The sequence below is a fragment of the Ochotona princeps genome, chromosome 2, assembly GCF_030435755.1.
Source record: "Ochotona princeps isolate mOchPri1 chromosome 2, mOchPri1.hap1, whole genome shotgun sequence".
Taxonomy (NCBI): domain Eukaryota; kingdom Metazoa; phylum Chordata; class Mammalia; order Lagomorpha; family Ochotonidae; genus Ochotona; species Ochotona princeps.
The window spans coordinates 130,463,924-130,476,767 of record NC_080833.1 but is presented as its reverse complement, the minus strand read 5'-3'; the positions used below and the strand labels follow the sequence as shown (position 1 = coordinate 130,476,767).

At 49.5% G+C, this 12,844-nt stretch overlaps 1 protein-coding gene and 2 pseudogenes across 1 annotated transcript; 1 reads left to right on the top strand and 2 right to left on the bottom strand.

Moving 5' to 3' along the window:
- The first annotated feature begins 1,967 nt into the window (after positions 1 to 1,967).
- Positions 1,968 to 4,545, top strand: LOC131478275 (pre-mRNA-splicing factor SYF1-like; annotated as a pseudogene).
- A 3,800-nt stretch (positions 4,546 to 8,345) lies between these two features.
- Positions 8,346 to 8,959, bottom strand: LOC131478274 (protein FAM50A-like; annotated as a pseudogene).
- A 1,686-nt stretch (positions 8,960 to 10,645) lies between these two features.
- Positions 10,646 to 12,312, bottom strand: LOC131479623 (parafibromin-like). Its single transcript, XM_058660977.1, has one exon. The coding sequence runs from the start codon at positions 12,310 to 12,312 to the stop codon at positions 10,717 to 10,719; it is 1,596 nt and encodes a 531-aa protein (XP_058516960.1). The 3' UTR covers positions 10,646 to 10,716.
- Between the last annotated feature and the right edge of the window lie 532 nt (positions 12,313 to 12,844).

The following is a 12,844-nucleotide window of genomic DNA, read 5'->3' as shown; positions in this document are numbered from 1 at the left end:
AGCTAGCAATTCTGAGCCATCAAGTCAGCATCTCAGTTGGAACTTGCAGGGGGAAGATGCTACTTGAGCTGGAGTTCACAAAATGCCTGTCGTGCCAGGGCTGGAGCTGGGCATCTCGACTTCCGGGGAAGCTGGGCCCGCATGTTGAGACTACAGGGATGCTGTGCTTCCTTCTCACTCTTGCTCCCCACTGCCAGCTGTGCCAGGGGATTAGTGGGAATGACGACAACTGGCTTCAGGGGATCAAGGTGTGGGCAGCACTTGATGACAATGGCATTCTGTGTGGGCACCAGTTCTAGTCCTCGCTGCTCCACTTCCAGTCCAGCTCTTTATTAATGTGCTTGGGACAGCAAAGGATGGTCCAAGTCGCTGGTCCTCAGCACCCACGTGTGAGATCTGGCCATAGCCCTGCTCACCTCTGGCTGTTGCCTTCTGGGGAGTGACCCAGAGCATAGAAGATCTCTCTCTGTCTCTCTCTTTATATCTAACTATCTCAAAAAATAAAACAGGTCAGGTTTTGTCCTGGAACCCTCCTCCCCTATTCTTTAGCATCTAGTCATACAGTTCTTAATTTTTTCTTGGGGCCTGCTCACTCACACCTAGAGACTCTGCAGTCTCCACAGACTTTTCTAGTACTGTGGTCACAGTGGCGATGCTGTGGCAGGGGACCATGAGGAAAAACAGCTCTCAGAAGCTGCTGGAATGTCCCTGCAATTGCAGTGCTGGGGGCAGCTTGCCATGGACAGCCCACGCTCACATGTGGTCAGCAGTCATTGCCTCTCTCTGGTGATGTGAGAAGGCTGGACCCCTGGGAGGGGGGCGCTCCTTCTTGCATCTAGCTTGCCAACTGATGGTGGGAAAACTGGGGCTGGGCCGCTCAGTGCTGGGCAGCCTGTAAACCAGGGATGGGCTGCTTCTGCAAGAGGCCCCAGCCCAGGGAAAAACAGGCATGTTCCATGTCAAAGGGGCATTGCGGAAAGACACATGGGCATTGAGGGGTTAGCTGAGTTAGGTGCCAAGCACATGTCTGGAGCGGCTTGTGGCCAGGGGGCAATGGCTCTTTGGGCTCCATTGGCCCTGAGTGACCAGCGGTGGTGGATCATGGTCAGGTCTCTTCCTGTCTTTCTTGTAGGTCCCTGGACTTCCTGTGCATTCTGCTGCGCTGTGTTAACAGGCTCAGCACTTGGCTCCTCTGAATGGGAAAGCAAAGCGTGTTCATCTCTGATGCACCAACTCCCCACGGGTCTGACTCACCACAGGTGTCATGCCCTCTGCCTGTGCCTTCCCCTCCCCAGCCCTCACCTTTCCCATCTGAAAAACACAGCTCTCCCCATCAAGGTCATTCACTGATTCCTATAGAAAGCAGTCTTCACCAGCTCAGGAAACTGCCTGAAAAGCCATTTTGGACACAACAGAACCACTCCTATAGGTGTTCCCGGAAGAATTCAGGCCCGCATGGTCTCCTGTGCTGCGGCATCCCAGGCAAATTCAGCATGCAGCAGAAGCCCACTGTGCAGTGCGTGCACTGTACAGTCTAGTCCAGCCTCCGTACATGGCCACCCAGGCCACCAGGGTCAGCGACTCGTGGCTGAGGAGGAAGAAGCAGCCAGCACGATGCTGCCCTGCAGAGCCGTCCTGCACTGCCATCTGCCCAACAACCTGAGTGTGCGCTTCTGCAGGTAAACTGTAACTTCCAACCCTGATAGGAATTGTGACCTCTGACAGGATTGTTTGTTCAAGAGGATTAGGTGTGCCTTTTAGCCAATCACAGGGACATTATTGGGTGAAGGGACTACCTGAAAACACCCTCCTACCCTCCCTTTCCATCAGCCTTTATAAACCTTGAACTTGTGCTGAATAGACAGGACAATCCTCACCAGCTTTTCTCTGGTGGTTCTTCAATAGAAGAACACCATTGCATGAGGACCAGTGACCTCGGGACCTGTTGGCGGACTTAAAATCCCAAGATGCAGCAACTGGGGAAATCAGCATCAGATGAGGATCTTCCCTTTGAAAAGGAGATCACACAAAACAAGTACTGCATCAAATCCTGGCTCTGCTACATCAAGTTCAAACAAGGGGTCGCCAAACCCAGGCTCAACCAGCTGTATGAGCCGGCGCTCAATGTCCTGCCTGGCAGCTACAAGCTCTGGTCACATTACCTAAAGGAGTGGAGTGCCCAGGTGAAGCAACGCTATGTGACAGACCCCGCCTATGAGGATGTCAACAACTGTCACGAGAGGGTCTTAGTATTCATGCACAAGATGCCCCTGCTGTGGCTGGATTACTGCCAGCTCCTGATGGACCAGGGCTGCATCACACACACCACACCTTCAAACACACCCTGCAGGCCCTGTGCATCACACAGCACTGCCGCCTCTGGCCCCTGTACCTGTGTTTCCTGGGCTCACACCCTCTGCCTGAGACAGCCATGCGAGTCTACAGGTGCTTCTTCAAGGTGAGACCCGAGAACGCTGAGGAATATATTGACTACCTCAAGGGCAGTGATCGGCTGGACGAGGAGGCACAGTGCCTGGCCACCGTGGTCAATGATGAACACTTTGTGTCCAAGGCCGGCAAGTCCAGGTACCAGCTGTGGTTCGAGCTGTGTGACCTCATGTTGCAGAAGCCTAACAAGGTGCATTCCCTCTACATGGAAGCCATCATCCGCTGGGGCCTCACCTGCTTCACCAACCACCTGGGCAAGCTCAAGCTCTAGTACTTGCTGGCTACTACAGCCACAGCGGCCACTTTGAGAAGGCTTGGAAAGTGTACGAGGAGGCCATCCAGACCGTGATGACTGTGAGAAACTTCACACAGGTTTTTGACAGCTACGCCCAGTTTGAGGAGAGCTTGATCTCTGCCAAGATGGAGGCAGCCTCGGAACTGGGGTGTGAGAAGGAGGATGAGGACATGCACCTGGAGCTGCCCTTGGCCCGCTTTGAACAGCTCATCGACTGGCAGCCCCTGCTACCCAACAGCATTCTGATCCACCAGAACATGCATAAAGTATAAGAGTGGCATAAACGCGTGGCTCTGCATGAAGGCCATCCTGGTGAGATCATCAAGACCTACATGGAGGCCGTGCAGACAGTGGACCCCTTCTAGGCCATGGGCAAGGCCTACACATTGTAGGTTGCATTTGCCAAGTTTTATGAAGACAGTGGGTAGCTGGACAATGCCCGTGTAATCCTGGAGAAGGCCATGAAGGTGAACTTCAAGCAGGTGGACAACCTGGCCAGTGGGCGGGACCAGTGTGGGGAGCTGGAGCTGTGCACAAGAACTAGAAGGCGGCGCTGAGGCTGCTGAGGAAGGCCACAGCACTGCCTGCCCCCCCGGCCGACTACTTCGACAGCTCAGAGACCCTGCAGAGATGCGTGTACTAGTCCCTGAAGCTATGGTCGATGCTCGTCGACCTGGAGGAGAGCCTGAGCACCTTCCAGTGCACCAAGGCAGTGTATGACAGCATTCTGGACCTGAGAATCGCCATGCCCCTCACGGTTATCCACTATGCCGTGTTCCTGGAGGAGCATAAGTACTTTGAGGACAGCTTCAAGGCCTATGAGCGTGGCATCTCGCTGTTTGAGTGGCCCAACATGTCCGATATCTGGAGCTCCTACCTGGCCAAGTTCATCACTTGGTAAGGGGGCAGTAAGCTGGAACAGACCTGGGACCTCTTTGAACAGGTGCTGGATGGCTGCCCTCCAAATACTGCAAGACTCTACTTGTTGTATGCACAGCTGGAGGAGGAGTGGGGCCTGGCCTTGCACGCCTTGGCCATGTATGAGCACGCAACCCTCGCTGTTGAGCCTGCACAACATGCTCCAACTCTACATCAAGAGGGCGGCTGAGATCTACAGGTTCATGAGTACCTGCAGCATCTACCAGAAGGCCATCAAGGTGCTGTCAGACAAGCATGTCCCGGAGATGTGCCTGCAGTTCACGGAGATGGAGTGCAAGCTCAGGGAGATTGACTAGGCCCACTCCATCTACAGCTTCTGCTCTCAAATCTGTGACCCAAGGTTGACCAGTGCCTTCTGGAAGACTTGGAAGGAGTTCGAGGCATGTCACGGCAATGAGGACATGATCCACAAGATGCTGCAGGTCCACCGCAGTGTGGAGGCCATCTACAATACACAGATCAACTTCATGGCCTTCCACATGCTCAAGGTGTTGGGCAGTGCTACAGGCACCATGTCTGACCTGGCCCCAGGGTAGAGTGGTGTGGATGACATGAGGCTGCTGGAACAGAGGGCCAGGCAGCTGGTAGCCCAGGCTAAGCGGGACAGGTCCCAGCGATCCCAGAGCAAGATCTTGTTTGGGAGAAGCAATGCTGCCTGTGAGGAGCTGGCCGAGACAGCCCAGCAGGACAACCCTGAGGAGATCCAGCTGGGTGAAGATGAAGAGATGGACCTGGAGCCCTGTGAGGTGCTGCTGTGGCAGCAGAGTGTCCCAGTGGTCATGTTCAGGAGCCTGAAGGAAAACTACACCACAAATCTGCCTAGGAGGCAGCAGAGCTGGCTCAAGTACTTGTGTCCCCACTGACTGGATGGAGGTCCGGTTCCACATTCAACCCTGGCCATGCCTGCCACTTGTGGGCCCTTGTGCACTGAATCAGTATGTGGGAGCCTCTTCCCTTTCTCTTAATTGAACAAATGAGTGCTTGTATGAATAAAATAACCTTTTCCAGTGTCACATAGTGACACAAATGCTTATCTTGGATTCACTTTCTTGGCAGTATTTCCATCTCAAAAATGGGCGGGGCATAGGGCTTGGGTGGAGGGAGCTTCCATCTGCATGGCAGCTGCTGGAAGTACCAGGTTAGACTCAATGCTTGGGGCACTGGCCATGACCACGGCTGACACAGAGGGGAGCAAATCCTGGTTTTATGTGGCCTACACACCAAATGGCACCAGAGTTGAACTAGGCTTCAATGCCCATTGACATGTGAGAACTGAATGGGATGCGGGACACACTGGACCAGTCTGCTGCACATACTGGCAAGCACGGGAAACATGTCAGAGGGTTCTGGCTTGGTGGGGGTTACTGCCGATTGCTCTGAAGAGGCTGTAGCTCCCACTGGGTTGTGTGAGGGCCAAACGTGTGGTGGACAGGATCGGGCTTGGCACCAAAATCCATTGGTTTGTGTAGAAGGCAGGGCTGGAAATAAAACTGACCTAGAAATTGCAACCACCGGCATATGTAGAGGCTGATTCAGGCAATGATCTGTGCCAGACCCTGTACTGGCAAGCTCACACAAGAATCTGGTCTGGAATCATCTCAAACAAAGTTTTCTTGGGGTTCACCCCAATCAAACTGAACTCAGAACCCCAACCAGGATGAGATTTGCACATTCCATGGTCTGACCATGGAGTAAAGCTGAGCCTCTTCAGAGGCTCAGACACAGAAGTGGACAGCAAATGCAGGTGGACATGAAGGATATGATAGTACATTGGAGCCTACTTATAACACCTGCTACTAGAGCAGAGGATAGAACAACTGGATCAATTACTCCAGCCAAGTGTTGGTAGCGAAAATCTGAGCAAGTGGAGGTGCTAACGTGGACTCTGCCTGACAGTGTAAGAGATTTCACCGTGCTTGGAATGGCAAAATTGGCAGCAATTCAGAACAGTCAAACTATTGAAACAACTTGAGCAGTGTTCTCAGAGAATGGCTCACATCGGGGACAGTTGGTGTGGCTTCTCCCTTTGTCTCTCCCCTTTCCCCAGATACAAGAAGGAAGAAAGAAATGTGGAAACAAGAGCCTTATCCACTTTCCTGTAGCCCTTGACCCTTTGAGCCATAGTCAACTATATAAAGGTCATCAAAATTTTTAAAAAATGGGCAGGACCAGTCAGGATCCCTTCTTGCCTTAGCAGCAGGTACTGCATGCACATTGCAAAGCAGGACAGAAAGTAGCATTTGTTATTTCATTATGTTGACTTTAGTGCTGTCAGAAAACCAACCCCAGAGGCTTGCCATGTTTTTCCCAAAGTTACACAAGCTGTTCCCTTTAAGATGGCAGAATCATCTTGTTAGAGGCCACAGCGAGGTAGCAGTTCTGTTTCTAAGGGACCCAAGAGTCTGCAGCCAGAGCACACAGAGGACAATGGAAAGGGCAAAAAAAGAGGAGACTTCTGCAATTTTAATATTCCTTAGAAGTTTAGCTTTTGCTAGAAAAAAGTATCTTCCTTATTCTTCTGATCGTGACCAGAGGGGCTTAAACGGCACTTGGAGACCTCTTCCAGTCAGTCACTGGGAGTTGAAAGTGGAATTACCAGGAATCACTGACCATCTAGAAAATGGATCCAACCCACGCCACCTGCTGGTGACTCACTTGCTCTGCACCTGGGTGTGTGCACCATCTATTCAGCTTAGTGAGCCCAGGTTGAGCTCCCAAGGGAGTCAGCATTTATTACCAAATCTCTTCACACTGTGCTTAGAAAAGCAAATATTCTCTTTCATTAATACTAGGGCAGTACTGGGTAGTCAAAGGGAACATAAATGAGGCTTGTACAAATGGTGCTGTTGATAAGCAGGGAAAACATAGCATTAAAGACTTGACCCCAGGTGAGAAGAACTGTGGTTTAGTGAATCCTGTAAACCTCAATTTACACCCACATTGCAGTGGGTGTTTTTGACTCTCATTGACTTCAATGAAAATTGTCAGTATGTGATAGTTTTGTGAATTTGGGGAGGTGGTTTTTATGTAATTTTTTTCCTGGATATTTCCAAAAAAGAATTCTTTTTAAACATTTTTAATCATTCTTATTTGAGAGGGAGGCAGATATACAGAGAGAGGCAAGAAAGAGAGGGGGCAGGGGTCCCTCCAATTGCTGGTGTACTCTCCAAATGGCTGTAAGGTCAGAGCTGAGCCAATTAGAATCAGGGGCCAGGAGCTGCTTTCAGGTGTCCTATGTGGTGCCCCTGTAGGATGCTGGCACTGCAGGCTAAGGATTAGCTTGATAAGCCACAATGTGGGCCCTAAGATGAAATTCTTTCAAATTGCTCCTAGAAAGGAAGTCTGTACATTGTAACATTATCATATACTGTGATATCCAGTGCCAGGCAAAAGGTGAAGCAAAATAAAGCTCTCTGTCTCTCTGGCCACTGTGATTGTTTCTCAGGGACATCTGTCATTCTCTGTCAGGAGGGAGTGACCGCTAGACCTGGATTATCTCCTTTGTGGAAAGCAAGCAAGTCTGTGTAATCATTTTTACTTTGCAGGAGGTGGGAGACAGAAAGCTTAGACCATGCAAATAAAGCAAATGGAAGGACACAGACCTGGGGCTCAGGGCTTCAGAAAGGAGGCTCAGTGAACAAACCTGCCACTTGTTGTCAAGACCTTTGGAAATGCTAATTGGATTATAAAATAGTGGGTTCCACTTGAATGAATCCTTGGCCCTGATTTGGTGCCTTGTTTAACATGATACCTAAGAGAAGACAGCTTGCCCCTGGCAGCTGATCATGAATGGCACTATCTTCCTGCTTAGAATTGGAAACCGCCATCTCTGCATATTTCAGCTGACAGTGGGCTTGCAGTCACATTTCTTCCACTCCTCACTGTGGGCTCTCTTGGGAGTCATGCAACCTGCCTGAGGTCCACCTTCCTGGGTCAGTGCTTGGGTTTCTTGTGCTGCTGGACTTGAGCTGGTATTTCTATCTTCCCATTTCTCACCACTGGATGCCAGTGGAGGACCAGGGCTGAAACACCAAAGGCTATGGCTGTTTTTAAGCAGGCTAGGGAGTGTTACAAACAGAAGGATGATCCCTTGTTCCAGCAAGTCATCAAGCCTAGCAATGACCTTGAGTTAAGTGGAGCTAATCGGAAAATGTTGTTAGGCTTCATTCCCTAAGTGTTACATGATATTTTCATCCGGAAATTGAGAATGAGACTCAGAGGATTTCTGTTCATCCCAGCAAGAGGTTATGTGAATCCAGGTTCCTCTGTCTTCCACTTGCTCCTCTTGTAGGTGTTGCACAGATTTGACTCCACAAATGAGCAGCTCCTGTGCTCTGAAATGACAATTTGGGACAAAGGTGTCATTTTGGGGATCTGACTCATCCCTTATGTAGAAGGTGACGATCTTCTATGAGAGCTATTCCATTGGATTTCTGACATGAGAGAAACTAGGGATCACTTTCATTTCTCTGTGTATTAGTCCAGCTTCCTTGGTTAGAATTGGGCCTGAGTCTATTAACCACGGAGCCACTTTTTCATCACCAATTACCCGCGCCAACCTCTTGGGTTTTCTCCTAGCAAATTTAGATACACTTTAAATGGATTTTACCTAAAACATGAGATTCTAATATGGCTTTATGATGTGGATTTGCCTCAGCATCCTCTAGCGAGCTCCTCCAGGTGGGAGCTTAATGGCTCTCTGCAGCAACTGCTGCATCGTGTCGCCCTTCTTCATCTTGACTGTGTGCCGGTGCCCAGAGCCATCCCAGGAACCGAAAGTGATTTCAATCTCCTCACTCTAGAACTTTGCCTGCTTGGCTTCCCACTCCTGTCGAAACACTTCCCGGAGCCAATTCTCCTGCTCCTCATGCTCTCGGTCAGGCAAGAAGCTCATATGCACCTCTGGATTCTTCCCTAACTTCCTCCTCTTTGTGGTGACCCGTTCCATTTCCGGCTCCTCCTCATATATGACTCCCTGCTCTTGCTCCAGAGTGAAGGACAGACCAGAGATCTTCCGCTTGGCCTCCTTGTGCTCCTTCTCCCGCAGCTTGTCCAGCTTCAGCTGTAGCTGCTTGGATCGCTCCTCACGGCGCTGGACTTGAGCTCTACCTCCACGGCATCGTAGTGTGTAGAGAACTTCTTGTCACCCTTGGATTTTATGTTTTCCGCTGCTGTCCGCTGCTTCATCTGTTCCATTTGCTTACGCTGCTTCTCTCGCGTCTTCATCAGGTGCATGGCACAGCCTGCCTCGCTTGCAGTGCCCTTGTACTGAGCCATGGCGGCGGTAGTGACAGCAACCCGGGCTGGTCTCCGCAGTGCCTGTAGAGTTCCTGCTGACCACGGTGATGGCTCCCCTGCCGCTGCGCCCGCCACGCAGCAACAGCAGCAGCTCTCGCTACCTCCTTCGCCAACAACAGCAGCAGGGACTGGACTACAAATACAGACATATAAGTTGCTTTGTGGCATGCAAATTTGACTTCATTTGGATATAAGCCCAGGAGTGGGACAGTCAGGTCATGTGGTAGATCAATGTTGACTTGTCCAACTCTGAATATGGATTCCCATAGTTGCTACATCTTGGGGTTTAAGTCTGCCAACAGGCTCCAAGGTCACCGATCGTGAACCACCAGAGACCAGCTCGTGAGGAATGTCCCGTCCATTCAGCACAAGTTCAAGGCTTATAAAGGCTTACAGAAAGGAAGGGTAGGAGGGCATTTTCAGGTAATCCCTGAAAAACAGGGCAAACGGAGACTCTGAGATGGACTATGTCAATCAGAGGATTCTTCAGCGACCTCATCGTGCTTGCAATGGCGAGATTGGCAGCAATTCACAACTGTTGAACTATCCAAACCACTTGAGCAGGACCCTCGGAGCATGCCCCACATCAGGGACCTGGGATGGGTGAAAGACTGGGTAGGGGCCTCTCCCTTTACCTCCTCCTTTACCCCAGATACAGGAAAAAAAAATGTGGAGAGGAAACAATAGTCTTGCCCACTTTCCTGTAGCCCTTGAGCCTTTGTGCCCTAATAAACTGTGTAAAAATCATCAAAAAAAAAAAAAAAAAAAAAAGAAGAAGAAAGAAAAAAACAAGTGATTTTACACAAAACTCTTGCAGAATATAGTCCTTAACCATTTCACCATTTACAGGAAAAAGCAACAACCAAAACAACAACAAGTCACATTCCTTTGCTTGCTTTTGGAAATACACCATTGATTTTATAGTATTTTCATTAACAGAATAACAGAGAAATAAGAAATCAGAAGTGGCTAATGTCCTCACCTTGCACGAGCTGGAACCCCATATGGGCGCCGGATCATGTCCCAGCCGCCCCACTTCCCATCCAGCTCCCTGCCCGTGGCCTGGGAAAGCAGTCAAGGATGGCCCAAAGCTTTGGGACCTTGCACCCGCATGGGAGACCTGGGAGAGGCTCCAGTCTCCTGGTTTCGACTCAGCTTAGCTCCGGCCATTGGGGCAGCTTGGGGAGTGAATCAATGGACAGAAGATCTTCCTCTCTGTCTCTTCACCCCGTTGTATATCCGCCTTTCAAATTAAAAAAAAAAAGGAGAAACACATCGGAGACTTGGCTCCACTCAGATAGCTACTCTTTGAAGAAAAATAATAAAAGACATCAGAAGCAAGATGGTTTTGAAAGCTTTATTGCAATCTCTAAGTATACAACCTTTATATTCCGGCTTCTACTTTCTAAAGAAACAACTCTTAAGTGATGCTAATATAGCCAATGAGAAAAAAAAAAAAAAAAAAAAACACTTCTATCAAAATATGCAATTTCAACTACAGACTAGAAGGCTAATATTTACAAAATATCTGGAAGCCAAAAGTTTGCTTCTCTGGATGAGAAGCAGCATCCCTTTGAAGCACAAAGCATCAAACAAAGTCTATAGCAAGATCGATGTGTGAGCGTCTTCATTGGTCAGATTCCAGATAAATTCATAAAGCTTGAGTCTCAGTCTTTGCAGCAACGTATATCCGTGTTTCTGAATCCAGATTTCCAGAAAAGAGGGAACCAAGTAATTCAGAATCTCAAGTGAGATTTATGGCTCACCATGTATCTATCCAGTGTGTCCCAGAACCTCAAGAAAATTAGTCTATCCAAATGCCGCTTATGGTGGCTGAGTTCTAGCACTGTCACGTCCCATTTCTGAACATTTGGATCTAGACGAGTTTCTTCATACTTGAGATGGAAGGCTTTGATTCTGGCAAATATGTCAACTGGTGATCCATCAGGCAAAAGCCACGGCCACCCTTTGAACTGCCAAGCGGGACCTTGCACAAACACTGCCACAACCCGGTCCCAATCTTGAGGCATAAGTTTAAGGGGCTGATCTAGTACTTTGTAAGGTACTGTGACACTACTTACAGTGCCACCTGGTTGCATTTGCTCTTTCCTTCTCTGTATTAGAGTTTCATGTTCTCGTTGACAACCCTGCTTCTTCTTTTCATCGGATGAGACAAATTTGAAATCCTGTAGAAGGTCTTCTACATTGAGCATGGTTATCAAAGACGTGGTAGCTGCAGGAATTATGATGATGGGAGTTTGAGAAGCTTTCTTCTGATTCGTGGGAGGTCTTGCTTGTGAAAGCGGTCTTGGTACTGGCTGTGCTGCAGGTGTCTGAGTCTTGTGGGCAGATGCACCCTCCGTTAACAGTTTCAGTGGCATACCGTGGTAGGTGCCCCTAGTGTCGATTTTGAAGCCTTCCGTTTCTTTTCCTTTGAACCTCTCCTGATCGTATCTGTCGTATGCGGCCAGGATAGGCTGTTTCAAACGCACTGTGGGATCCACTGGGGCTGCATTTGGAGCTGGTCGCCGGCGTTCAGGTGCCCGCCCTTCTTCTCGGTCCTCCACAGACTGCAGAATTGCAAAAATATCCTTTGCAAAAGTCTTTCCTGTGCTCTGTAAGATCGTGTTGCGTGTCCTCCACACTCTCTCCCTGCTGACAATCTCTCGGGTCACATCTACCTCAGCATCTACAAAGCTCCTCGGCTTAAGGGCAGTGAGAGCATCATTCAGGTCGGTCTTGATAGTAGCTCGTTTCTTAGCCATAATTTTGGCTTTGATTGCAGCAATTTTTTCCACCGTCATGTCTTCAGACAAAGACCTAATCCGCTCAGTCTGTACGACCTCTTCCTTATGGCCCTCCAAACGAGCAGCCAGTCTCTCTCTATCCAGACGTATGCATTCTTCATTCTCAAGGCGCGGTTTCTTGGCTTCTGCTAGAACTTCATCTGCAGCTCTTTTGACTCGAGCAGATCGCTGAAGACCTAGCTCCAGGGGGAGGCTTCTGTCAATACTTGCGCACGTTGATGCTTCCCCGTTGAGATAGCCAAGCAGATCTTTGCGGTCCGGTCTTTTAACCACAGGAATATTTTCAGCAGCTGCACGGCGGACATAAACGGGATGAGAAAGGTGCACGTTTCTCAGCAGGAACAGGATGCATTCCAGCGTGTAGTACTCCCTCGGCTGGTCTTTCTTCTCAGCCGCCCACACCACATAGTTGGTCTTGACGTTCTTTGGCCAGGAGAACTCCCCAAAGATGACTTCGTCCCCCTTGACCACGATCTCCTTCTTTTGGATGGTGTACTGTCTCAAGACGCTGAGAACGTCCGCCATCTTCCCCAGCTCGCCCTCACCGTTGGTCAGAAATGTCCTGTCTATCCAGCACAAGCTCAAGGTTTATAAAGGCTTACACAAAGGGAGGGTAGGAGGGCGTTTTCAGGTAGTCCCTCCACCCAATAAGGACACTTTGATTGGCTAAAAGGCACGCCTAATCCCGTTGACCTTCCAATCATGTCAGAGGTCACAGTCCCTCTACAGGGATGGAAGGTATGCCTCAGGGCAGATAAGCTCTAGGTCACACCCCCTAGGTAGCAGGCAAGAGACCTGGGGTGATTTCCCACAGCTGCACTTACCCTAACTCCACTCTCAGCAGTGCAGAGTGTAGAATACTTTTCTTCCCACATCCACGCCAAGAGTTAGTGGATATTGAGTGGGATCACATTCAATCTGTGTATGACTTCTGGTAACAGGGCCATGTTCCCGTCTTGATTCTACTGATCCTGGAACATGGTACATGTCTCCATCTTTTAGTGTCTCTTTAAACATTGAATAATTCTTGGGTCTTCCACATCCTTGTTTAGGTTTT